Source organism: Elephantulus edwardii, unplaced genomic scaffold (genome assembly GCF_000299155.1).
Source record: "Elephantulus edwardii isolate Elephantulus edwardi_28Jun2011 unplaced genomic scaffold, EleEdw1.0 scaffold00258, whole genome shotgun sequence".
In the NCBI taxonomy this organism is placed as follows: Eukaryota; Metazoa; Chordata; class Mammalia; order Macroscelidea; family Macroscelididae; genus Elephantulus; species Elephantulus edwardii.
Genome location: NW_006400008.1, coordinates 2003175 through 2031048, shown reverse-complemented (window position 1 = coordinate 2031048; position 27874 = coordinate 2003175). Strand labels below are relative to the sequence as shown.

Here is a 27874-nt window from a genome sequence, read left to right as displayed (position 1 = left end):
GGAAAGTCTGCTGTTAGGGACCTCTCTAAAGTACTCAGGAGCAACAGTGTCTCTCTGGAGACTAAGGTATGCCTGATTCAGGCCATGGTCTTTCCAATCGCTTGTTATGCATCAGAGAGTTGGGCAATGTCTAGGGAGGGCAGAAGGAGAGTTGATGCCTTTGAGCTGTGGTGCTGGAGAAGAGTACTGAATGTACCATGGACTGCCAGGAAAACAAACAGATTCATCTTGGAGAGGATTAAACCAAGCTACTCCTTGGAGGCAAGGATTCTGGGGCTTCGTCTGACATACTTTGGAAATGTTGCCAGGAGGGATGGGTCCTTAGAGAGGGACATCATGCTTGAGAGGGTGGAGGGACAGAGCAGGAGGGGAAGACCCTCTATGAGATGGATTGATTTGCTGACTGGGGTAATCGGGATGGGTGTGTCGGAGGCAGTGCGGTTGATGCAGGATAGAGTAGGGTTTAGGGCTGTTGTGCATAGGGTCGCTATTAGTCGCAAACGACTCGACGGCACATAACAACAACAACAACATCGTCTCTGTCATCTCTATCTCTATCTCGATATCTATCTATCTAGTCTATATCTAATATTATACAAGAAGAAACAAGTCTATCTTGGAGGAAATACAACCAAGGTGCTCCTTAGCGGCAAGGATGGTGAAACTTTGGACATGTTATCAGGAGGATCCAGTACTGGGATAAGACACTAAAGTGGGAAAGGTAGAAAGTCAGAGAAAGAGGAAGAACCTCAATCAGATGGAAAGGCACAATTTTAACAACGACCTTGAGCATTTCAGAGATTGATAGGGAGGTGCAGATCTGTTGTCCACAGAGTCATGAGTTACAGTCAACTCAACATCACCTAACACCAACATGTGTGCACATATGTGTATATACATTGTATATATTTCTAATGACTCAAATAACTTGATATTAATAGTCTTTTTTTGTCAAATTAGGTAATTTCCCCCTCAAAGTTGTCTCCTCTCCCTAAATTAACATTTAGAACTCCAGCTTGTGCTCTGTCCTTTATAAGGACAGTAAGGGAGCTCTGCCAGCTTAGTAGTTGGAATCCATCAGTTGCTCTGTGCAATTTACAGCCTCTGGAAACCTCTGAAGAGTCAGCTATGAGTCAATCTACCTCAGCAACACATAAAACAACACCCTATTAAATTCTTGTCAGTCACAAAAAGACAAATACTGTTGTAGAATGGGACTGACATCAGGGTTGGGGTAAGACTGAGAAAAACTGAGTAAATTATGTATACTGCATTGAAACAGACGAGGGAAAGAACAGCTTGAAAGCTATATGATAGGGTATTTTGGTTATCACAAGAATCAAGGCTGTAGAGTGAAGTGTACTTGGAGGTAGGGGGAGAATTGTATACCAATGAAGGAATTTTTCTTTTACTTTTTCAAAGAGAAGAGCCACCTGGAGAGGAGGGGTGGATAGGGAGAAAAGTGCAACAATGAATCAAGGGAAATCCAAAATATCTGTAAATTTTCATTAAAATTAATAAAATTTTTAAAAAAGAAAAAAATTCTTGTCAAGGGTTCTCATGATCTCTACTTGGACCAATTCCAAAGGTCCTCTCATTGGCCTCTCAGAAGTTTTTGAAAGTTAGCAATCTCCCTTTCAACCATCAATATCTCTCAGATTTTCTTTTCTTTCCTTTTGTTTTTCCTGTTCCTTACTTTTTCCCCCCTTACTTTCCTAACTTTCATCTCATTTTGTTGTCACTCCTTCTCAAGTCCTTTTTATTGGCTCTTTTTTCATTTTTCTGACTTCTATTTGCAGAATTACTAAGTTATGCTTTCTATGTTCTATCCTTGATAACTCATTCCTGTAGTTTTAAATGTTACTTTTATGTTCCAAGTATGCTTTTGTTCCTCAAGTCTTTTCCACCACAGACAATGTTGGATATATAATTCATCAAGTCACAGACTTTGAATCCACTTTTCATAGCCTCTTTCCCACCATCCTTCTCTGCACATAAAATTCACCAACAATTGCTGCCTCCTCTTCTCTGTCTCCACTTTTTCTTTTTTCTATAGCCAAAGACATTCGCATCTCTTTTTAATAGTTTCTTCAGGAACCTCCCAATAGTCCTTCTGTCCTGTACCCTAATCTTATCTCTCTCAAACCACTAAAAAGTATGTATGTAAGGACAGATGATGGACGAATGGACAGGTAAATGATTGATACAACTCAAAAGTCTTAATTATATTTCATTGCTACACATTCTGTTTAATCTAGCCTCTTATTCCTATTTAACTTCAGCTTAAGGAACTTTTATGAGCAGATGCGAAGCCCTTTCAACCTTAAGACCACTGCTCATGGAAGATCTCTCCACTTGGAGTTTCCTTTGCCTAAAACCGTCTCCCACATACATCCTTGGAGGGTATGTTTCGTTACAAATTTTAAAAATTCTTTTATAATTTTAAAAGTTTACATATGACTGCACAGGATTTTCCAGACCAACTTACCTGAAGAAGTCTCTTGTTTACCTTCCATGCTTGTTAATCATTATACAGCTCTATTTTAGGTTATTTCCTGACCTGCCAATTGTTCAGCCCTCCCACAGAATTTCTTCTCTCAGGAGGGCAAGATTTATATTTGTTTTGCTTATTTTATATCCCTAGCTTCTAGCAGAGGACCATGCACAATGTTAGATGTATATGGAAAAGGAATATTATTAATACAAAAAATAAATTAATGAATATTAATTTAAATGGTTTAATAATTTACTTCTGTAAAAAAAAAATCCAAAAGCACCACGTTCTTTTCTTATAGGAACACTAGGGAATATTTTAATAATCATGTGGATAGGATATTAAACAAATACCAAAACCATTATGAAGTGGATCAATGGAAAGCCAAGAGATTAAAGACAATTTATAAGAATGCAAAAAAAAAAAAAGAATGCAAGCTTATCACTAATAGAAGGAAGAAATTATTTATACAGTGATTTAAGAGTAATGTACCATAGTGTAGGCTATTCAGCAGAACGCTTAGCAAGTTTACTATAGAGGCTTCTCTTCATATCTGTGTCTTGTAAAACAATAAATAATTTCTCAAAGGGAAAACTTTATCATTTTTGTCACAGCAAATTAAACAGGACAAGACACTAGCAAATTCACAGCAAGGAATAAACCTCCCTGACTAGTGAATGGCATTATGTCTACCATTAGAAGTTTCTGCCTCTGAGTGAGCAATATGCCTGTCCTGAAGAAAAAGCTCTGTTACTAAACACATACAAAATACCTATGGAAATGAAATGTGAGCATAATTAGTTTTTTAAATAGCTTTTCTTCAAACTAATTTTATTTGTATGTGTGCCTGCACTAAAGAGAAAATTCCCTAACATAGTAACAAAACAGTAAAGAAGGTAAAGCTTCATTTCATCACAGCTACATGAAGAGGAAATATGTACAAAAGGAAAGGTGGTTTCTATACAGTGGTCAGTCTGACAATGGTGACAATTAGTGACAAATCTCCCAACTCCCAGGTGAGGCAATAATATTTTTGTCTTATGTCTTAAATATTGATTTGGTTCCGTATTCATGAGTTTTTACAAAAATTCAAAGCGAAGAGTAACGGAATAATAACAACACAACCTCAGCTCTGAAAAGCTCCTTATAATTTTAAAACATTTTTCAGACCTACCTACCAAACGACTATCTAATTTTATCTTAACAGGCCTAAGGAAGGCACTTTTGACTGTGATACTAAGCTAAAATGTTTTACATATAAAAACTTTTACTCTGACAGTTCTATAGTTCATGTGTAGAGGAGAACCAGCACATTAAATATGGACCTAAAATTGATACGCCATTCCATTATTAAGTATATTATTTATTATACATATCATAAAATTATATATTTTATAATAATTCTATTAATATAGTAAATTATATTGATATGAATTATAGTAATATAAAAATAATTCTATTCATGATTATTAATTTTAATTAAGAGGATATAGAAGATATTAATTATACTATATATAATATATATTAATAAGTATATTAAGATTAATAGAGTTATATTAATAGATGATATAAGTATATTAATTGATATTAATTAATTATATTAATAGAGGCTATAATTATATTAATATATTATATCAATATATTAATGCAGACTTATTAAAGGAGGTATTAAAACTTGTAGGTAACTTCATACATAAATAATGAGAAAATAGAGTATCAAATTTTTTTTTAATAACTAATTTTGTAATATATTCATTCTCTAATTCTAGGGATTTCTAGTCTGAGTGGTAAGAAGCTGCACTACTAACGTACAGGAGCACAGTTTTAATCCATCAGCTGCCCTGTGGGAGAAAGATGGGTAATTTCCTTCCTTGTGATTTTATCTGAAAACCTGCTGGAGGATCAGATGTAGGTTGGTTCTGACTCAATGATATATAACAGCAACAGCAATGACATCTAATTATAATCAGTTAATAACTGTTCTATAAGAAAATATTTATAATACAACATTTGTATAGAGATATGTTGAAGTATTAAGCTATACAATTTCATGTTGTCACATGCTGTCAAATTGACTCCTACTCATAGGGACCCTATGAACAATGGCTTGAACAGAGACTTTGGATTTTCATTCATTCATTGTTGCACTTTTCTTCCCGTCCCCCCTCCCCCCTCCCCATTAGATCTTCTCTTTGAAAAGTAAAAGAAACATTCTTTCATTGTTATACAATCCCTCCCCCGAAGTCCACGCCACTATGCTGCCTTCATTCTAGATGCCTGTTATGACAATAATACCTAATCATATATCCCATTTAATCGGTTCTCTCATCTGTTTCAGTGGCGTATACATTATTTATCCCCTCTTTCTCAGTCTCCTGACAACCCCGAAGTCAGTCCCATTTTACAACATTGGCACTATGCTGCATTTGTCCTTTTGTGACTGAGATATTCCACTCAGCATAATGTCCTCCAGGGTCACCTATTTTGAATAATATTGCTTGAGTTCCTTGTTTTTCAATGCAGCATAGTATTCCATTGTGTGACTATACCACAGCTTCTGTATCCATATCCATTTGTTAATGGGCACTTGAGTTCTTGAGTTGTTTCCAACTCTTTATTTACTATTGTGAACAAAGCCACAATGAACATTGGTGTGCATATATCTGCTTGTGTGGCAGTTATGGACTCTTTAGGGTATATTCCCAGTAGGAGAATTGCTGGGTCAAATGATATTTCTATTTTAAACTTTTTGAGAGAGCACCATACAGTCTTCCATAGTGGTTGCAACATTTTACAATCCCACCAATATGAATAAAGGTTCTAGTTTCTCTGTAACCTCATCAGCATTTGATGATTGCTGTTCTGTTAAATTTTGCTATTCTTATTGGGGTGAGATGATATCTCATAGTTGTTTTTATTTGCTTCCCTCTTAGAGCTAGGGATTTTGCACATTTCTTCATGCATTTGTTGGCCATCTAAATGTTTTCTTTGTTGAAGTGTCTGTTCATATCCTGTGCCCATTTTCCAATTGGGTTATTTACCTTTATCTTGTTGTGGTACTCAAATATTTTATAAATTCTATATATAAGCCCCTCATCTGACATGTCATTACCAAATATTTTTTCTGTGTCTGTGGCTTCTCTTTTTACCCTGTTGGAGAAGTTTTTAAATGTGCATAGGGATTTGATTCTTAGAAGGTCCCATTCATCTATGCTTGGAAGACTGTTTATGTTTTGGATTAGGACTTCTAGAGTTCTTCCAAGCTTTTCTTTAAGAAGTTTATAGTCCTTGGTTTTAGTAGTAGGTCCATGATTCACTTTGAGTTGGTTTTGCGTATGGAGTGAGGTGTAGATCTTGCTTGAGTTTTCTGCAGATAGTTTTCCAATTCTGCCAGCACCATTTGTTGAAAAGGCTGTAGTTTCCCCACTTAACTGATTTCATATCCTTGTCAAAAATCAGTTGACATAGGCAGATGGGGTGATTTCTAGATTCTCAATTATATTCCATTGATCTATGTGTCTGTCATTGGACCAGTACCATGCTGTCTTGACCACCATGGCAGTGTACTAGGATTTGAAATTAGTGAGTAAGATGTCTTTTATCTTGTTTCTATTTTTAAGAAGTCCTTTGCTTATTCGGGGCCTCTTTCCATTCCTGGACAAGATGGTTTTACAAGTGAAATTTATTAAACATTCAGAGAAGATCTGTCACCAATTCTATATAAACTATTTCAGAAAATAGAAAAAGATGGAATTCTCCTATACTCATTCTATGAAGCAAACATATCCTGATAACAAAGCCAGGTAAAGACACTGCCAAAATAGAAAACTATAGGGCAATATCTTTTATGAATATTGATGCAAAAATCCTGAAAAAATCTTGGCCAACAGAATCCAACGATATATTTAAAAAAAAAAATCACCATGACCAAGTGGGATTCATAACAGGTATGCAAGAATGCTTCAACATAAGAAAAACAATCAATATAATTTATCACATTACCAAAGCAAAGAACAAGAACCACATGATCCTATGAATTGATGCAGAAAAGGCCTTTGACAAAATTCAACACCCTTTCCTGATTAAAACACTCAAAATAGGATTAGAGGGGAATTTATTCAACTTTTTAGTAAAAAGTATATACACAAACCCTAGAGCCAAGATTGTTCTCAATGGAGAGAGATTAAAGGCATTCCCCTTGAGAACAGGAACTAGGCAAGGATGCCCACTATCACCTTTCCTGTTCAATATTGTATTGGAAGTCTAAGTAATAGCAATAAGATGAGAAGGAAATAAGAGGTATTTAACTCGGTAAAGAGGAGGTAAAATTATCTTTCTATGCAGATAGAGACTCCAGATTCTGGCTTCTTGAGGCATGGCAGGTTGGAGGGCTCTGGGCACATGTTGTGTTCCTTTTGCCCCACGTGGCGGTTGGCAGAGCGAACTTGCCAGATGAACTGGGTGCCTGGGGCAAGGAGTTTGCCAGCATTTGGGCATGCTGGGCTGGTTAGACACTGAAAGGTCGTGCCCCACCTAGGGTCTTGGGAGATTTAATATCAGCTGAATCCGGACTTTGGCTTCTTGAGGTTCAGCAGATTTGAGGGTTTTCACTGTTTTTGTTCAGACATTCCTCTAGGTCGTATAGTCCTGGTGCACAAGTTGCTGTAGAGTGGTAACTTGTGGTTGCTGTTAGGCTGAACACTGAGACACTGATGTATCAAATGTGTTAATGGTTGATTACCCAATGCAGACAGAAAGAAGGGTGGAGCTCTCCAATTAAAACAAGTTTGGAAGGAGGAGTGGTATCCATTTCTGTAATAGCTTGCCTCTGGAAACCTTATGAACCTGGAGAGAGGATGAAAGGCACCCAAGCGTCGAGGACTCTCCTTCATAGGGTCGCTGTGAGTCGCCTGAGACTCTACGGCACTTAACAATAACAACAATTTCAACTTGTATATAAGTAGTGTTAATGATCTGTTCTACCTTCAGCACTTGGAATAGTTTTGACAGTTGATATTGTGAATCTCCAGTGATTCTATACACAAATGTAATCAGTCTGATTCCCTGTGTAATCCACCAAGTGAGGCCCATGTGTGTAGTAGCTGTTTGTGGGTTGGTTTTTTTTTGTTGTTGTTGTTGTTTTTTAATATTAATTTCAATGAACATCTACAGAGATTTTGGATTTCCAGTCATTCATTGTTGCACTTTTCTCCCTGTCCACCCCACCCCCAGCCCCAGTTCCTTCTTCTCCTTGAAAAGCAAAAAAAAAAAAACAAACCACCCTCCTTCATTGGTATACAATTCCCCCACACACACACCCACATCCCACCCCGAGCATATTCTACTCTTCAACCTTCATTCCAGACTCTTACGATAATCATAATGCCCTAAAATATATTACTTTTAAACTATTCTCTCCCTCATCGGCTTCAATGCAGTAAACATAATTTATCTAGATTTTCTCAGTCTTACCCCCACCCTGATGTCAGCCTCATTCTACAACAGTGGCACCATGTAGTATTTGTCCTTTTGTGACTGAGATAGTTCACTCAGCATAATGTCCTCCAGGGTCATCCATTTTTAATAATATTGCATGATTTCCTTGTTTTTCAATGCAGCATAGTATTCCATTGTGTGACTATACCACAGCTTCTCTATCATTTGTTGATGGACACTTAGGTTGTTTCTAACTCCTTGCTATTGTGAACAAAGCCGTGGTAAACATGGGTGTGCATATATCTGCTTGGATGTCATCAGATGGCCAACAAGCACATGAAGAAATGTTCAAAATCCCTAGCTCTAAGAGAGATGCAAATCGAAACATCTATGAGATATCATCTCACCCCAGTAAGACTAGCAAATGTAACAGGACAGCAAACAACAAATGCTGGTGAAGTTGTGGAGAAACTGGAACCCTTACTCACTGCTGGTGGGAGTGTAAAATGGTGCTACCACTGTGGAAAGCGGTGTGGTGCTTTCTCAAAAAGTTGCAAATACAGATATCATTTGACCCAGCAATTCCACTACTGTTTGTGTTTTTTTTATAGAAGGAATTTGCAATGGATAAATCATCGATTGTACATAGTTCTGTCATTCTATCCCCAGCCTCATTTCTGTCACCAACTTTGTAATTCCTGACTTCTTGTCCTTCTTCCCTATTTCCAGTTTTTTATTCTAGTCATCAATTATTATTAATGAGTATTGGTTGCATGTTAAATCTATTTCAGATTGCAAAAGTTTGTAGAAGTCTTCTATTTCTTCCTCTTTGGCCTTAGAGTTGGTGTGTATATTTGATAGTTATATTGACATATCTTCCTTTTATGCATACGGATATTATATTGTCACTAATAATGTTGTACTTCAGGATGGATCTAGAAGTGGTCGTTTTTACTATGAATGAAACTACACTTTTCTTCACTTTTTCTTTTCCACCAAAGAAGATTATATGATTATCTGATTCAAACTGACCAAAGCCAATCCATCTCCACTCACTAATGCCTAGTATGCCAATCTTTATGTATTCCATTTTGGTTTTAACAATGTCCAATTTTCCTACATTCATAATGTTCCACATTACATTTATTAGTGGATGTTTGCAAAGATTCCTCCTCATTTTGGTGTCTTCCCATATGAGGTATCAGTCTCTAGCATTCTAGCTAAATCTACATGTCTTGCATACTGTTCATCAGTTTTCCCAAGCCCTGTTATTTCAGAAGTGAATGGTCAATCCTTCTTCGTAGACTGTCTTAATCTGGGAGCTCTGCTTTAGTACTGCATTTGAGAGACAAGCACTGTACCCAAAAGACAAGATGGTAGAAAAGCAAGCATATATGTATCTAAGCTATTAAGAGCAGCAACATGCAAAAACACTCCGTCAATACAAGAAAGAAGATGAATGACCTAAATATGCTGATGACAACTTGATTTTTCTTAAACAAAGCATGAACTTTGGGGATGTAACTATAATGTGAAAAATTCCATCATATTAATGTTGCAAATATCTCCTAATTAGGAGAACTCTGAGTAAAAATTTCAGAATTGCTTAACAAGCCATTCTGGGAATGGCTCAGTTTGGAAGATAACTCCTTACAGAAAAGAAAGAACAAAGATGTTAAGCAGGGAGAAAATCTGGATAGGCTCTGATGCCAAGAAACTTCATGAATTTATTCAACTTTTCACACACAGTAATTGGGAGTTAAGTGAGCAAACTCCCAGGAGGCTGCAACCTTTTCTGTAGGCATTGCCTTCAAGGTTGGGGTGACTCCCTATTTCTTTGTTGCCTCTTCCTTATTTGAACACACATTTCCACCCACTCAACAAGTATCTTTGGCTTCCTTTTTTGAATACCTTCATCTCCTGTTTTCGGTGTTTTTTTTGAGGTTTTCTTTTCACCTGCATTCTCCTTCAGGAATAATGTGTTTCAAAAGAAACTAACAGAATGCTACAACTGGTACCTTATCCTCTCCTCTGAATTCTGTTGGCATTTTGTGAAAGAAAGCTCAGACCTCTGGAGGCAACTTCCTGAATCAACATGAATCTTTGCATTATAGATATCCTTGAAAGCATAATGAGGCACCTCACCATCCTTTGCTGGCCTGGCTTCCCAGACTAGGTTCGCTTGTGGCTCCATCCTTCCTTCCCACTCAGATGGAAAAAATAGTAATTTCTTTTTTTTAATATTGCGTAGGCTTCATGTCAATAATAAATTCACTAAATGCCACCTTCATAATATTTTCTAAGACATTAGACACCTCCTGGCCAATTTTGATCCCCACACATCATATCTCTGTTTTTACTTACCCCCCTCCCAATTATTGTTTAAGTATCAGTTCCCTCAGTGGCTGACACAGCAGATACACTATAGCAGTGCTGGTGACTCCACTTGACAATCTGGCATTTGATTCAAAGAGAAGGCCATACCACAGCTTTTTCTTCAAGGACTACAGCCTCATCCTTGAAATCTGTTGGTTGTATGCATTCACAGCACAAAGACTATGTGCTTTTTCCATAACCTTGAAAAAGTGACTTTACTTTGAGGATCATAATAATTTATCTATTGCATAGAAATGTTGTGAAGATTAATGAATTCATGTTTTTAAGGTGATTTGAGGATCCACTAATGAAAGATGCTATATAAATGCTAATTTTGTTATTCATTCCCACGCCTATACATGTTCTTCATGCTTTCTTCTAAAATGGTCCACCTAAAGCAATTATCAACTCTTAAACTCTTAAAGAAAGAAAATGAAAAGTTATAATTTTATTCTGAATCTTGAATTTCTTTCCTTTTCAAGATATGAGCCTTGTGATCTCTAAGTCATTTAAATGCAGATCTTTTGGGTGAATTACAGCTACATAGGCTGATTATAAGGAAATGTTGATTTGGGGGGAAAATTACAAACTGAACATTGCAACCCTCATAAATACAGTCTATCACTCATACACACAAAGGCTATACTATACCACATCCAGAAAGGTTTTAAAGCTCTTAGATGGAAAAATGTAAATAACTTACATATTTTATAACACGGTTATAACAACCAACATCTTTAAATGAAATTCCATTCACGCCCCTTTTGCACATATTAGAGTCGTTCTATTTAGAAAACTCTTGTATAGTCACCACTTATGATGTTATATTATCATGTTTATTGAAATTTCTTTTAAAACTTCTGCAAGTTTGCACAAATACTATGGAGTTAGTGCTTATGTGGTTATTTTTGTAGGACGTCAGCTAGTCTCTGGGATATACAAGTTACAAGTGGAAAAATGACTCTTAGACTCACATAAAATGACAGAATGTTCTTAACCAGAGTAAGAACACTTAGGAATGAACACCGCCTCACTGCATTTAGGGGCTGTTCTCTGTCTGAGCTAAACTCTTATTGTTTCAGCCATTTCAGGGAAGAAGGGCATCAGGGATGCATCCCGTCTCCGTACCTTTTCAATCTATATGTGAAACAGATCATTTGGGAGGCTGGGCTTTATGAGGAGGAATAACTGTGGCATTATAATTGTAGGGAAGACTCATAAACAACTTGTTTTATGCAGACACAACCTTGCTCGCTGAAACTGAGGAAAACCTGAAGCATCTGCTGCAGAAAGTCAGGACTGCAGTCTTCAATATGGATTGAAGCTCAACATCAAGACAACAAAGATTACCATCACTGGGCCAATTGGTAGCACCATAATAGATTGAAAAGAATTTGAGATTGTCAACAATTTCAACTCGCTTGAATTCATAATCAACACTCTTAGAATAAGCAGCCAGGAAATTGAAGGACAAATTGGTTTAGGAAAGTCTTCTGTCAGGGACCTTTCCAGAGTATTGAAGGGCAAAGATGTCAGTCTAGAAATTAAGGTGTTCCTGATCCACCTATGTTCTTCACAACTACTTGTTATGCATCAGAGAATGAATAAGGATGACAGAAGAATTGATGCTTTTGAGTTGTAGAGTAGGGAAGAGTATTGAACATACCATGGACTACCAAGAGAACAAAGAAGTCTGAAGAGAGTAAAAACAACTTTTCTCTGAAAGCAAGGATTTTGAAGCTCCATCTCACATACTTTGAACACTTAGCCAGGAGGACCAGTCCTTAGAGGACATCATGCTTGAAAAAAGTAGAGACAATGTAGGAAAGGAAGACACTGGTACATTTCCATCTGGTCTAGAATTTCTTTAACCCAATTGGGGATAACTTTGAAATTACTCTGCTCAACAAGTCATTTTAGCTTCTCTGGATGTCTCTTCCTTTTGACCTGTTACAAGGATGCCATTTTTGAGGGAGGGTGGAGAAAGTAGAAGCAATAGTCTTGGGCAATTTTGGATTACTATACCATATCATTAGACCATAAGTAAACTTCTGATTTAAAGTGAAGACAAACAACTCCAGTAGCTTTAAATAAGTGGCTTATGCAGTAATATATTTTAAAAATTGCTGATATGTGTAAAAGAATGGATATATTTCATTGAATATTGACCATATTATATGTGTCAATGATGGATTTACTGCAAAAACTCAAGATGAAGAATGAAAATATTTCCATACTCATCAGCAACAGATTATATAATAAGTAAAACTTAGACTATTCTTTAGGTCTTAGTTGATAAATATAATGAGAATATAATATGAGTTATATTGATAGCTGTTGGCTACTTTCTGGTTTTTTGCATTTGGGGTAGAAAGGAAGGTTGACAGAAGTTTCCTTTATTACTTCTGTTGTTGTGATTGTTACGGGCCACTGAGTCAAAATTCACTCACAGCTGATCCTACATTGGGATTTAGAGGCAATAAATTACACAGGGGAGACTGTGCATCGTCCAAAACATGGCCTTCAAGTAGGCAGTTCAGATCCCCACCACTAGATTGGTAGAGTTATGTGGTTATACCTCAGCTTTCAAACTCATACAATGATTGATTACAACTTTTCTAATGATCCAAAATGAAAAATTAGAAGGAAAAAGCAATAGCTCATATTTTTTAAGGCAAGACAATTAATTTTGAAAGGTACTGACCCGCTATAAAACCAAGATGTTTATAATCCATGAAATGATGGCACTCAGAAAAATTCCAATTTTGTTTTTAAAAGGTACTGTCACACAAAATTTCAATATCTTAGTTTCAGATTTTTAATGCTATTAAAAATGAGTATATTTGTTATCTGAGCTCCAATAAGAGAGTCTTCAGTTTGTTCTTAATGCCTTAACAGTTTTTGCTATTACAGAATTATGGATCGTAGTTACCTCTTTTAAATATAAAAATGCCTTTTGTTCCTAGATTGATATTATGACAAACCCATGTGTTACTGATTATAATTGTCCCACAAGATTGTGTTGGTAGATTTGGAAGCAGGAGTGAAATCCACTTCCTAAACAACATACCACTGGAAACTCTATGAACTGTGATCAATGATGATATTTATATAAAGACTTCAGGTCTTTTGTTCATAGGGTTGCTATGAGTTGTGCTGGATTCAATGGCAATCAATAACGGTCTGTAGGGAAGCAGATCAGCAGATATTTCTTTCATGGTGCATCTGGGTGGGTTCAAGTCACCAATCATTAAGTTAAAAAATTAGCCAAACTATTCGACCCAGGAACTTTTTTTTTTTGCATTAAATTATAGAATGTTCCTATAAGGTCTTGAAGGAAGAGATTTATGAATTACGTTCTTATAGGGGGAAAAACACCCAAACCTATACCCAGAATCTTAAGTTCAACATATCTAAAATTCTGTTGATATATATTCACTATAAAAGCTAATGCGAATTTACTCACCCAACGTTATAGTAATATCAATCAATCACTATATATTTTCAGTTCTCAAGGAAAAATTTATTCTTCCTTGCTCACCTCTAGAGAACTCATTGATATTGTTGATCCAGTTTCACTCCTTGAAAGTCCTGCATTATCATCCAACTCAGAGGCCATGAAGTTCTTCACAGCTGTGCGAGGCTCAAAGGGCAAATTCTGCATATGTTCCTGGGGTGCAAGATGCTGCTCTAAGTTCATATTAAATTGGTCTATTACAGGGGGATTCATGTTGAACTCAGGATTAACTTTGTAGTGCAATAGCCTTTCATGCGGCAAGGTGTCCATGCCAATATTCATTTTACTTTCTTCTTTCATTGATGGTTGGGTATTTACAGAACTTCTGGGCATCACAATATAGTCACTTTCCATCATTCTTTCTTGAGGATGGACTATGTCCATATCAGCCCCTCTCAAATTATCATCTGTACATAAGTACACAGTTCTCCGCAGCTCGGTGTTCTCCTTTTTTAAACATTGATTGCTCAGCTCGTTCATACTCATGGGCATGTGCAGACCTGTTGGTTGCTGAATGATGACTTTAGAAATGACATTTCCAGGCAAAGTTGAATAGCTTAGCCCTTCTGGATTTGTTCCCTTTTCTTCCTCATCATCATTTAGAGAAATCCTCGAGAGTGTTCCTGTTATTGTGGCTGCTCGGCAAGGACCAATATCCTTATGAAGAACTGTAAATAAGAATATAAACAATCATTTAAAATCCAACGTATTCTGATTATTTTATTATTATTGTATATTACTTCCTCTATCCCTACAACAAATTTTCTTAATAAATTTTTAAATGATATTAAAAAAAATACATATCTGTTTAGTTGCACACTGCCTAAAACAGGGACCAGGTGTCTCAACCTTCATTTACTCTCATATATTTTCACAGATATTAGTTAAAACATCTGAAAATTGGCTTATGACTTTCTAAAATACTAGTATTTTGTTCTTAAATAATTATGTATAACTTTTTAAAAGAAAAGTGGATTTAATGAGATCAACTTAATTAAAAGAGTTACAAACTTTGGATATATTCATATGAATTTAAGTTTTTCTTAAAGGCTTTTCACCTAAAGTGTTCTAGAAGTTCTATTTATTAACATACTTGAAAGTTCAATGAGAATGTAATCGCATTATGTCAGATATCCCTCCAAACATTATGTATCTTGAAAATTAATGAGCATTTATCTGTTGAAGTTCTTATGGTCAAGGGCAGATGATAGGTTCAAATATTTATTATCTTTAATCTAACATAGAAAAAAAGGAATTTTAAAAAGATCGATTTGTATGCTTAATGTCCTGGAGGGGTATTAAAATAGCCAATGGCATTTAAACAGAAGACATTGCAGGAACCTCTGAAATTTCATTTCTGTTTTCAGCCTGAAATATTGTGATTTGGCAAAAAGTATTACAAGTGCACACACACTGTGTAATGAGAAAACCAAAAGTAAATACAAACCAGATTAAACATAAAAGAAGCCACTCAACAAGAGTTCACAATTTTCATTAACATTTAGCTTAGTTCAACATAAATAAAACTATGCCACTTATATGCACAGACATGATGATAAAGCAGTCATATTTTTAAAAGAAATTAATCAAGTTGTGAAATTTTTTTTTAAAAAAGCAAACAGAAAGAACATAACTTCTGAAGAGTGTTCATAATCAGACGTATATTCCACTCTCTGGAAAAGTGAGATCCAATGTAATAAAGGGAAAGTGTCAGGGTCTATGAATGAAGATTTTCAGATCGGTTATACTTTATCCCGCATAGCACTCTTCAGAAAAAGTCAGAAGCAAGCTCCTTGTAAGCTCAGCTAAAAAAATGGCACAGACAAAAATGTAAACAAAAAGCAATAAAATAATGGCACTGGCATGTCTTCAGAACCTTAAATCTCAGGATAAAATGAAGATATGTAAAATTATGATTTAACAAAAGAAGAGTATATTATCTTGAAGGGATGAGACCACAGGTAGATAGGATTGCTTACTTAACACAATAGGTGTCAAGTTTTCATAAGCATCAAAATAATCTGACAGTTTATAAAATGACTGATTATTATTTCTTGCTATACTCCACACAGTTTTTGTCTTATCCAGTAGATTTCTGGTAGGAGCTGAAAATTTGCTTTTCTAACAAGCTCTCGGGTGATGCTTAATATTACTGGTCTAGGGACCATGATTTGACAATGACTCGCTTAATAGAAAAGGCAGAACTATCTGTTCCTATTTTGCTTTCTATTTACCAAGAAGATTGTAAAGACAGCAGAAGAGGGCTGAAAGCATTTCAGGTGAAAGAACGTGAATTAAATGACTGATCATTTTATGTAAATCTCTGGCTCAGGCAACTTCCGTGCTACCCCTGGAAATATATGGAACATGGAGTCATGACCAGTGATGTTTGACAAGTTCTAAAAAGAGATGAAGCAGGAGCACAATAATTTTATCCAGTAACAAGTCAAGTCTGTACAAACAAAAACAAAGTAGCCAAACAACTCATTCCTGTCAAGTCAGAACTGAGTCCTAACTGCTTCTCCAAAAGGTTTCCAGAGGCTCTAAAAAGCACAGGAGACACCATACAGTATTTGTCTTTTTGTGACTCAGATACTTCACTCAGCATAACGTCCTCCAGGGTCACCCATTTTGAATAATATTGCATGAGTTCCTTGTTTTTCAATGCATCACAGTATTCCATTGTGTGAATATACTGTATGGTGCCACTGTTGTAGAATGAGCCTGACATCAGGGTTGGGGTAAGACTGAGAAAAACTGGATAAATTATGTATACTGCATTGAAGCTGATGAGGGAGGGAACAGTTTAAAAGTAATATATTTTAGGGCATTATGATTATCATAAGACTCTGGAATGAGGGTTACAGAGTGGAGTATACTCGGGATGAGGGTGGGGGCTGTGCGGGAGGATTGTATACCAATGAAAGAGTTTGGCTTTTGCTTTTCAAGGAGAAGAGTGAACTGGTGGTGGGGAGAAAAGCACAACAATGAATTAATGGAAATCCAATATCTTTGTAAATGTTCATTGAAATGAATAAAAAAAGTAATTATCACACACAAAAAAGCAAAGGAGATTGTCCATTGTTCTCTGATGGAGTGCAACTCCTTACCCACTAGGCTATCAGAGCTCCCAGCAAGTTCTAGTCACCATGATATGCGTCAACTTAAATTATCTCCGTACTATTCCTGGAAATATTCTGAACCTTGCAGCACAGTTGAGAAAAACACATAATGCTTGGATAAACATTTTACCAATTTTCAGAAAGTGAAGTGCTACTTTCTGAAAAACAAACACTGGTGAAGCTGTGGCTTGGCAATATTTTGCTTGATGAATAGGAAAGGGCAACTTCTAACTCTATGAGATGCATAATGGGCACCAAATCATGACAATTTTTCTATTGCTATGATCATACTCTGCAAACGGTATTGTGATTTAATTTAGGAATGAAAATATGAGATTAGTCTCTCATATCCTTGTGATTAGGAGAAAAAAATTGTGCCATGAAACCCTTCATAGAATTTTAATAGCTATGCTTTGCATCTGAAAACTACTCTTAATGGGATTCTCACAAAGCAGAGTTAGGAGAACTTTATTTGATATAGGAAGGTTGCATACTAGGTTTCATATCATTCAACTGGTTTATTGCTTATTTGAATGAAGACTTAGAAGCTACAGTTATCGAATTTCAATGACAAATAGATCTTAAAGAAATGGAATATGAAGTTTGAACAAGTAAGATAATAGTAAATACAGATAAAGCCAGGCTAAGTTTGTCTTAAAACCAGAAAATATCTAATATCTTTGGTAAAGAAAGCCCTGAAAGCTCCTATAACATAGGTTATTTTTTTTAAACAGTTGACCAGCAGGTTAATGAAAACTAGATTGTCACTACTATCATGAAATCAGATACAAAGATAAATAATACTAATATAAGGCTCCAATTGGATGAATGTTGGGCCTTACTAACCAGAAAGATGCTGGATAAATGTGTACATGTTGGACATCATAGTTTATAATCATCAGTAAATTGAAGACTACCTGGGGCACTGTCCCTAGAAGGATAAGGAATGAATGGTGAAACATAATTTGCTTTTTCTAGAGTTAAAAAAAAATAAATTGATTGGGTTATATGATAATTGCTTTCAGATAGTTGGAGAATTTTCTTCTTAAATATTAAGTGTTGTTATTGTTAGGTGCCTCTGGGTTGAGTAAAACTCTGAACGGTCTTATGAACAACAGATCTGAACTGTGTCCTGTCCTCTGCCATCCTCACAATCTCTAACACACTTGAGCCCATTGCTGCACTCACTGTGTCAACCCACCTGGGTGAGGGTCTTCTTCTCCCTCACCATCCCTCCACTTTTCCAGGCATGATGCCCCTCTCCAAGGAATAGCTTCTCCTAGCAACATACCCAAAACATGAGAGACAAAGCTTTATTGTCTTTCCCTCCAAGGAGCACTCTGGCTCCACGTTCTCCAAGACATATCTGTTTATTCTTTTAGCATTCATGGGGTTTGAAATATAAAGTGGACACCCTCTATAGTAGAAGGCAGCACTTAGACCAGTAAGTAAAAATAAAAATAAGATTTATTTTCCCCTAACTTAAAGGAGAAATTTTATAACAACTGGAATGAACCAAAAATGAAACATGTAGTCTGTTTTAAAACTCATGAGCCATCTGCTCTGGTGAAGGCTTAGCCTCGGGCTGATGAGCTACCATGAGCGACAGGAGCACTCAAAGGCAAGCTATGTGTATAAACTCTCCATTCCCCTTTCACAGTATAATAACAATAATATATACAAATATACACATACACTCACATATACACATTTCATCCTTGCAACAATTCATATTCTATACACAATAAAACTGAGCCAGAGTGGCTAAATTAACTACAATTTGCTCAACAGCCAAAATCTGTGGGATGCAAGTCTTTCCTCTTCAAGTCAGTGCATTACTGCTATTAACGTACTCCTACTTAATCATTTCTGAATGTCTGTCTTTCTCAATTTCTTTTGCTCAAATTACCTTCTCTTTACACACACACACACACATACACACACACACACACACACTTCTATATTTATAAATGTTCCTAATTGATTCTATTTATCTTTTCACATGAATATACGATGTGAAAATCAGAGCATTTTCTTTAAAATGAAAATCTTTACAAATGATTTAACATTGCTAATGGCTATATTTTCAAAATTCAAATATTCTTACCTGATCGACAAGCAATGTCTACATCCTTTTCAAAGTCTGTCTGTAACAAGAATAATAAGACAGAGAACCATCATTTAATGAAGATCTCAAATGACTTTACCAACCAGATAATCTTAAATTTACACATATGTGAGTAGGCAAAGGAGTTTATTGCTTTGTACAAAGAAATTTTCTCAAACAATAATCGTATTTTTTCCCAAGATGATTTCCTAGAGGCAAAATGTTGAACAGATGGAAACAGAATCCAATTTTAATAAGGTGATATGCTCACAGTTGTCTTTAGTCAGGACACTGATAACCAAGCATAAAAAAAGAAAATAAAATTTTAAGGGTATTCCCTAAGCCATAATAAGATAATTAAAATTTGTAATGTTATGAGAATACTTAAAGAAATGTCTTTTATGTACTTTGTTTTATTTGAAACATTTCATTGGAATACATGGTTTTTCATTTATTACTGTATAGCACAGCTCTATAAAACCCTAATTAGTCAAACTAAAACTTCCAAATTATACATTTTCAATCACCTTTGGCTTTCAAGTTTAGAAATAAAAAAACAAGCAAAAAAAAAACCCAAAAACACAAACCCCAACACCAAACCCTGATTATTACTTGAATTATTTAAATAACACTTGAATAATTTAAATAATGTTAGTCTGGTTAGGTAGTATTAACATTGTTGTTGTTGTTATGTGCCGTCGAGTCGTTTCCGACTCATAGCGACCCTATAAACAACAGCCCTAAATCCTGCTCTATCCTGCGCCAACCACACTACCTCTGACACACCCATCCCAATTACCCCAGTCACCGAGTCAATCCATCTCATAGAGGGTCTTCCCCTCCTGCGCCGTCCCTCCACCCTCCCAAGCATGATGTCCCTCTCCAAGGACCCGTCCCTCCTGGCAACATGTGCAAAGTATGTCAGACGAAGCCCCAGAATCCTTGCCTCCAAGGAGTAGCTTGGTTTAATCCTCTCCAAGATGAATCTGTTTCTTTTACTGGCAGTCCATGGTACATTCAGTACTCTTCTCCAGCACCACAGCTCAAAAGCATCCACTCTCTTTCTGTCCTCCCTAGTCATTGTCCCACTCTCTGATGCATAACAAGCGATTGCAAAGACCATGGCCTGTATCAGGCGCACCTTAGTCTCCAGAGAGACACTGTTGCTTCTGAGTATTTTAGAGAGGTCCCTAACAGCAGACTTTCCCATCGTGATACGCTTTTTGATTTCCTGACTGCTGGTGCCAAGAGTGTTAACTGTGGAGCCGAGCAAACTGAAGCTGTGAACACTCTCAATCTCTTCGTCATCCATCCTGACGCTGCCAATTGGTCCAGTGGTGAGAGTCTTTGTCTTCTTGACATTGAGCCTCAGTCCATACTGAAGGCTGCAGTCCTTGACTCTTCGCAGCAAGTGCATGAGGTCCTCCTCAGTTTCAGCAAGCAGGGTTGTGTCATCTGCATAACGCAGATTGTTGATAGATCTTCCACCAATCCTGATGCCACAGTTCTCCCCATAGAGCCCAGCCTCTCGGATAATCTGCTCTGCATACATGTTGAAAAGGTATGGAGACAGGGTGCATCCCTGGCGCACACCCTTCCCAATTTTGAACCATGCAGTGTTACCCTGCTCTGTTCTGACTACTGTCTCCTGGTCCAAGTATAGGTTTCGCATTAGCACAATTAAATGTTCTGGGATTCCCATTCTTCTCAGAGTCAGCCACAGTTTATTATCATCCACACAGTCAAATGCCTTTGCATAATCAATGAAACACAGATAGACATTCTTCTGGTATTCTCTGCTTTCAGCCAAGATCCATCTAACATCAGCAACAATATCCCTAGTACCACAACCCCTTCTAAACCCAGCCTGGACTTCCGGCAGTTCTCTGTTGATGTGCTGTTCTAATCGTTTTTGGATGATCTTCAGTAGAATCTTGCTCGCATGTGAAATCAATGACACTGTTCTGTAGTTTCCACACTCAGTTGGGTCACCTTTCTTTGGAATGGGAACAAATATAGATCTCTTCCAGTCAGTTGGCCAAGTGGTTGGTTGTTCTCCATATTTCTTAAGTATTAACATTAATCAATTAAATAATATTAAGAATGCAAAACCCTAGAACCAGCAAGAGTTCAGTTATATTATTCTTTTCAAATTTTGTTTTAAACAAGAGGATTATTTTAAAATAATTAAATTAACCCTTAGGGGTAAGTGGTCTGAGACAGTGAGATTTGTTCAGGAGAGAGCAGGGCTCTGAGCTATTGTGTACAGGGTCCTGTGAGTTGTAGTTGACACAATAGCATATAACAACAACAATTACAAAATTAGTCACAGGTGGTTTTTTTTATAGCTTTAAGAGATATTTTTGCTTGATTTTTTTTTTTGGTCATTAACAAGGAAGTGATTTTCCTTTTCTTGTCTTATGTATCATTTAGGCTGTTTTTGTTTCATAATCCAAAAAATGAGTAAGTTATCTAATAAAAAATTCTGCAACTTTCAGTGGCAAGCAACTTAAATCTCACCCAATTTGTAAGTTATATCACTGAAGTAAATACTTAGTAGTAGAGCAATAGTCAGAGCCCATACACAATGACCTGCCTTTCACTGGAAGGGTGAGTATCCCTTATACTTTAGAGCAGTGGTTTCCATCTTGGACTGTACATTGCAAATGCTGATACACTAATAGCTAGGCTTCAGCCCCAGATATTCTTACTTAATTAGCTCTTCTGATAATTCTAATGTGCAACTAAAGCTGAGAATTTCTGCTTAAACAGTTCTGATGTATAGGCTTTTGAGAAATAAAACACAAATATGACTCTCTAGATAAATTGTTATCCTTAATTCTCTACAAGGATGAATTACTGTGCTATGTTACATAGGACCTCCAACACTTAATGTCCCAGAGGGCCCATATCAGATTCTGGATTCCAAGCAAGAGATTTCTAAGTCTGTTCATAAACTACAGCCAAAGTTGCTAAAAAAATGGGCTTGGGTATTATTTTGTTAATAACATATTTATTTATTCCCTTGGGAAATAATAACTTAATTAACAATTAATTGAAAGTAAAAGCTCACCATTATTTGAGCATGCCCATTGGGAAAAGAACTTGAAGAATCAGCATTGATTGGATCCTGACAATTTCTCAAACGGCATCTAAATGCATCCTGAACCTGTAGTGGAAAAAGGACAAACATTAATTTTCTTCTTAGATGATGACTAACCATGTATCAAAGCCAATCTTAGTGAGAGAAGACAAAACAGAACCGGCCAATAGAATTTCAAAGACTGAAATCTTTCTGGAAGCAGAAGGTGATATTATTTTCTCACACAGTGACCAATGAGTTCAAACCCTCAATCTTTCCGTTAGCAGCCTCCCACTTTAACTACTGTGCTACCAACACTTGTTTTGATGATAACTAGATATGGTCTATATTGGCAATAATAGTGCAAAATGGATTATTATTGCACTGCTTATAAGATCAAATTTCCATTTTGTTTACTTTTACATGCAAATATGTGTAATTGGACTTTGCTCTAAGCTAAGGAATATTATAGCTTGCAACAATTTATTTCATTCTATTTTTCACAGGGTCACTATGAGTCAGAAGTAACTCATTGGCACATAACATCAACAACATAATCTATAAAGGAGAGTGCCAGGAACACCTCAGCTATTAGGGTAGTTTTATCTGGCTCAATACTAATAATTCTAGCCAGAAGGCAGATTTATTTCCACTGCTGTAAACAATATGTGTGTCTTTTTTGGAAGATTTACTCTTTGGCACAGCATAATCTTCATAACACCTTGACACCTTTAAGCATCATGAAAAATGACATTACTCTTTGATTTTTTTTACTGGAATAGATTAGAAATTTTCCTTTTATCTTAGGTAAGAAATCTTTTGGGAGCCTTTTTTTTCTCATCAGGGCTATATATCTTTTGTAAAAACAAACCAAAATGAAATAAAAGAAAAAACAAAAACACACAGTTCTATTTTTGGTTATTGTCTTGGAAAAACAAAATCATTTAATAAAGCCAAGCTCTGTAAATATTCATTTACTAAAGAACAAATACATTGCACAAAAGTGTTGAAGAATAATTCCTTTATTAGCTTTTAAACCAATAAATATGAACCGCTGACTAGAAAACTCACTAAAATCAGATATATATTCTACTATTTTAATATATATTATTATATATATTATGTTGTTGTTGTTATGTGCCATTGAGTCTCCTGCGACCTATAGTGACCCTATGTACAGTAGCTCTAAACCATGCCCTGTCCTGAGCCAGTCACACTGACTCCAACACACTTAACCCCATTGCTTTAGGAACTATATCAATCCATAAAATCCATGCTTCTTTCCACTTTCTGTGGTCATTAAGCTCCTCAGAATCTTTTGGAAGTCATCTTCATAATTTGCTACTTGTCATACATAGAGTTGGCAAGAGAATTTTACTAAAACTTTGATTTCCTGATTTACACTCTTGTATTTCTTTTCATCTTCTTGGTAATCTGTTTTATTGGGTTAATAAGAGCATAGAGGTGAGGGCTGAACAATATGATGTACATAATTAATGTCACTAAACTATACAGATGAAGCCTACAGAAATGGAAAATGTTCTGTTCACCTATATACCAATTAACAAAAAGAATTTTTAAAAAGCATGTATCATGCTTAATTTCTTCTATTTTACTGAAGCATCATTCTAGAAACTTCCCTGGTAAACATGCAAATGATGTTTACTTTTGAAAGAAGGACTGATAGAAAATATTCCATCACCATTTTGATGTGAGATGTACACAGCAGATATACTGGCCAAAAAAGCAGAACAAAATGGAATATATTAAGCTGTTTAAAAGCTTCCTCCTTGTTTTCTCGCCCATTCAATGGTTATTAGCAGCTTCTTTCCCAAATTGCAGAATTTGGAAGGTGACATTGAGTTAAGTCACCACCACTGAATTCTGGGTCAATTAAGTCACTAATGAGAGCTTTGTTTACATCCATTTCTCCATCTCATGTTCCATTACTGGAGATGTAACTACTATAAAGGAGAGTATAAATGGATTCAGAGTTCTCTTCAGTCTCTTTTAATTTATGATTCTAGTATTTCTAAATCCAGTATTTCCTTGAGAAAGACCGAGTATCCTGTTAAACTTCACCAAAATAAGTTCTTAAATTCTACTTTTAAACACTTTAGTACAAGTACCAAAGCAAGACCAAACCCACTGTACAAGAGTCAGTTCTGACTCATGGTTCTAAGGCTATAAATCTTAAACAGAAATAAACTGAATATTTTTCTTCTGCAGACTGGCTGATAGTTTCAAACCACTAGTCTTTTGGCTAGGGAGCTCTGTAGGCCTAGTGGTGGGAAGCTGCGCTGCAATCCCAAAGGCGCTTCGTTTGAGGCCACCAGCTGCTGCGTGGGAGAAGGATAGGGACTCTCCTCCCATGCAACTGACTGCCTCCGGAAACCTATGTGAGGGTCAGCTATGGGCTGGTTCTGACTCAATGGTATCAACAGTCTTTTGGCTAGTAGTTCAATAGGTAGCCCACTATACCATCAGGGCTAGTTCAGTAAAAGTATGTTATTATTAGTGGGAATGTAAAATGGTGTAACCACCATGGAAGGCAGTATGGCACTTTCTCAAAATGTTGGAACTAGAAATACCATTTGACCCAGGAATTCCACTACTGTGACTATACCCTAAAGAAAACAGAACTGCAACCCAAGCAGATATATGCTTACCCATGTTTACTGAGGCTTTGTTCACAACAGCAAAGAGCTGGAAACAACCCAAGTGCCCATCAACAAAAGAATGGATAGAGAAGCTGTGGTCTATTCACATAATGGAATACTATTCAGCATTGAAAAACAAGGAACTCATGATATATTATACAAAATGGGTGGCGCTGGAGGAAATTATGCTGAGTGAACTATCTCTGTCACAAAAGGACAAATACTGCATAGTGCCACTGTTATAAAGTTGTACTGACATCGGAGTTGGGGAGGAACTAAGAGGGGATAAATAATGTATACTGCATTGAAACAGATGAAGGACAGAATTGTTTAGGAGGAACAGATTATTAGGAATTATTGTCATGACAAGAATCCAGAATGAAAGCTGCATAGTGGAGTTGACTGGGTGTGGGGTTGTATAACAATGAAAGAATTATTTTTTTTTTAACTTTTCAAAGAGAAAAGTGGACTGGAGGGGCCAGGAGGAAAGTGTGCAACAATGAATGAATGGAAATCCAAAATCCTTGCAAACTTTTATTAAAATAAATAAAGAAAATAATAAAAAAGTATGTTATTATTTTTTTGTTAAGCACCACTGAGTTGTCCACTTCCATAATAGCTTGCCTCTGGAAATCCTATGAACCTGGAGAGAGGATGAGAGGCACCCAAGTGTCGAGGACTCTTCCTTTATAGTGTTGCTATGAGTCGCCTGCAACTTAAGAACACTTAAGAACAACAACAACCACTGAGTTAAGTATAATTCATAGCAACAGGTCTGAACCCTGTTCTATCCTTGCATTCTCATAATTTCTGACACAGTTGAAACTACTGCTACAGTCACTGTGTCCATATCATTGAAGAGTTTTCTCCCTCTCTTTAACTCTCTCCCCTTTCAAAACGTGATGTTCCTTTCCAAAGAATAGCCACCCCTAAAAACATACCGAAAGTATCTTAGATGAAGCTCCACCATCCTTCTTCTTAAAAGCACTCTATCTATACTTGCTCCAAAATATTATCTGTTTGTTCCTTGACAGTACATTGACAGTACTCTAATCCAACATCACAACTCAAAGGCATCAATCTTCTGTTATTCATTGCCCAGCTACCAAATGCATAGTGACTGAAAAGACCCTGCCTTGAATCAGTTGCACCTTAGTCCTTAAATTGACACCATGCTCTTCATACTTTTTATAAACCTAGTGAAATCAATGATCGCCTTTTCCTGAAAAACTGGATAAATATTTGTGATTACATAACCAGATCCTCCCTATGAAGAAGATACTGCAAGGACAAAGTCTTGCTGAATGCTTTCAGGCTCAACCTTTCATATTAAGAAGTCATACCTAGAGGTTATAAAGTGACTCAAATACTGGAGTGGTAGTGTACTCATAGCTGACCTTCTAGTGAGTTTGCAGAGACTGTGAGTAGCATAGGAGGAGACTGCTTATCTATCTCCTGAGGAGCTGCAGTTGGATTCCAATTGGCCATCTTTTAGTAGTGCAACTCCCTACAGAGTATGCTAACAGAGCTAGTTACAATAAAAATGCTAATGATTTTAGTGTTTGCAAGATCATCATCTTTCTGTTCTACAGAAATACCAAGGAAACACTAAGAAAGCACATCTTCTTTTAGGAGAAAAAAAAATCCAAAGAATCAATCACAGAAAAATAGGTATAGGCTCATTTTCTATTTGTGCCCTGAAGCAACTCTTAAAGAAGCACATTTATAAGGGAAGATAAATAATACGTTAGAAATATTGACTTCTGGGAGCTTGTCACATCAAGATTTTTCTCTTCAAATCTACTTCTAAACACTAGTATACACACAATAAGAAACGTGACACTTAGTAATACCAAACATTCATTTAACTGGTCCTTGCTAACCACAATCTATTTTCAGGCCTTCAAAGCATAGCTGTCAAGGATATTTCTGGCTGACAAGGAAATATGAAAAAGCAGCTTCTGTAAGTTTCTTTCAATCCTATCCTGTTGGGTTTTTTTTTTTAAATCTCCTTCAAGATTTTCTTTGCTTAAAGGAGTTATAAAATAAATCGTACCTTTTCAGTACACATAGGCATGCGTACACACACACACACACACACACACACCCCACACTAAATCAATACCTTGCCCTACCAAATATGACAATGGATTAAGGACATTTCTACACTGGAGACTGGTATTAACCTGATGAATCAGTCAATACTGCTTAGAAGAAATATAAAACAGAAAAGCATAAAAATTCTCCAGTAAATTCAAGACCATTTTAATAGCCATATAAATGTCATAATTTAACTTTTAAACTTTATGACACTTTTAGAGCCTCTGATACCTCTAATTCAGATAGATTTGAAGAAGAAATTATATTTGATTCAGATGGTCTCATTTGACTTTTTTTTTTTTTAAGTTTTTAAACTGCATAGGGGTAATCTAGATGAATTACTCTTAAATAAGTTTCCAATACTGTTAAGAAGACAGATTAGACTAGATTTCACACTACATATTCCTTTTCACAGAAATGATGCCTCAGATAAGACAATACTTAGAAAATCTGTTCGTGGCTATTTGGAACATTTTGATAATTAATTGAATTTTCTGTCAGGCAAACAAAAAGAGTTTTATTCTTGGAGAATCAATGTGAGTTCTCCTGATAAAGAATAATTTTATTTATGTATTTATGTTTGTATGTATGTATGTATGTATTTATTATTCATTTTAAAATCAACCCTATAAGGTCACAATCCTTAGACAAAAAGGAAGCATAAAAAATGTCAACACAAAACCAAAGAGCATCTAGATCTGGCCATCTCATTCTGAAAGTCTTTGGATTTCTGTGTCAAATAGCATCTTTACAAAGTCAGACAATAGCGTTGATGTCTTCTTGCTTTGTAATTAAGACTGCAGGCACTTCAAATATTTATTATTTAAGCTCTTGAATTCTGAATGGGATTTAATATTTGTGGAGAATAAGTCACATTTCAAGTAATAATAATAAGATTAGTTTTAGGAATGAAAGTTATTTTAACTGTTAGTTCTTTAAAAATTAGCATTTTTAAGTTTACATAAGACCAAGAATATGAT

General features: G+C 36.1%; 1 protein-coding gene across 1 annotated transcript in view; it reads right to left on the bottom strand.

Moving 5' to 3' along the window:
• The window catches only part of BAI3 (brain-specific angiogenesis inhibitor 3), a 1132296-nt gene that overhangs the window by 27219 nt on the left and 1077203 nt on the right, over nt 1–27874 (bottom strand). The window contains exons 25-27 of the mRNA XM_006899477.1: nt 22126–22221; nt 19053–19092; nt 13848–14491 (exon numbers count right to left, since the gene is read on the bottom strand). Of these exons, the coding sequence (XP_006899539.1) occupies nt 13848–14491; nt 19053–19092; nt 22126–22221 (780 nt within the window). The remainder of the gene's footprint in view (nt 1–13847; nt 14492–19052; nt 19093–22125; nt 22222–27874) is intronic.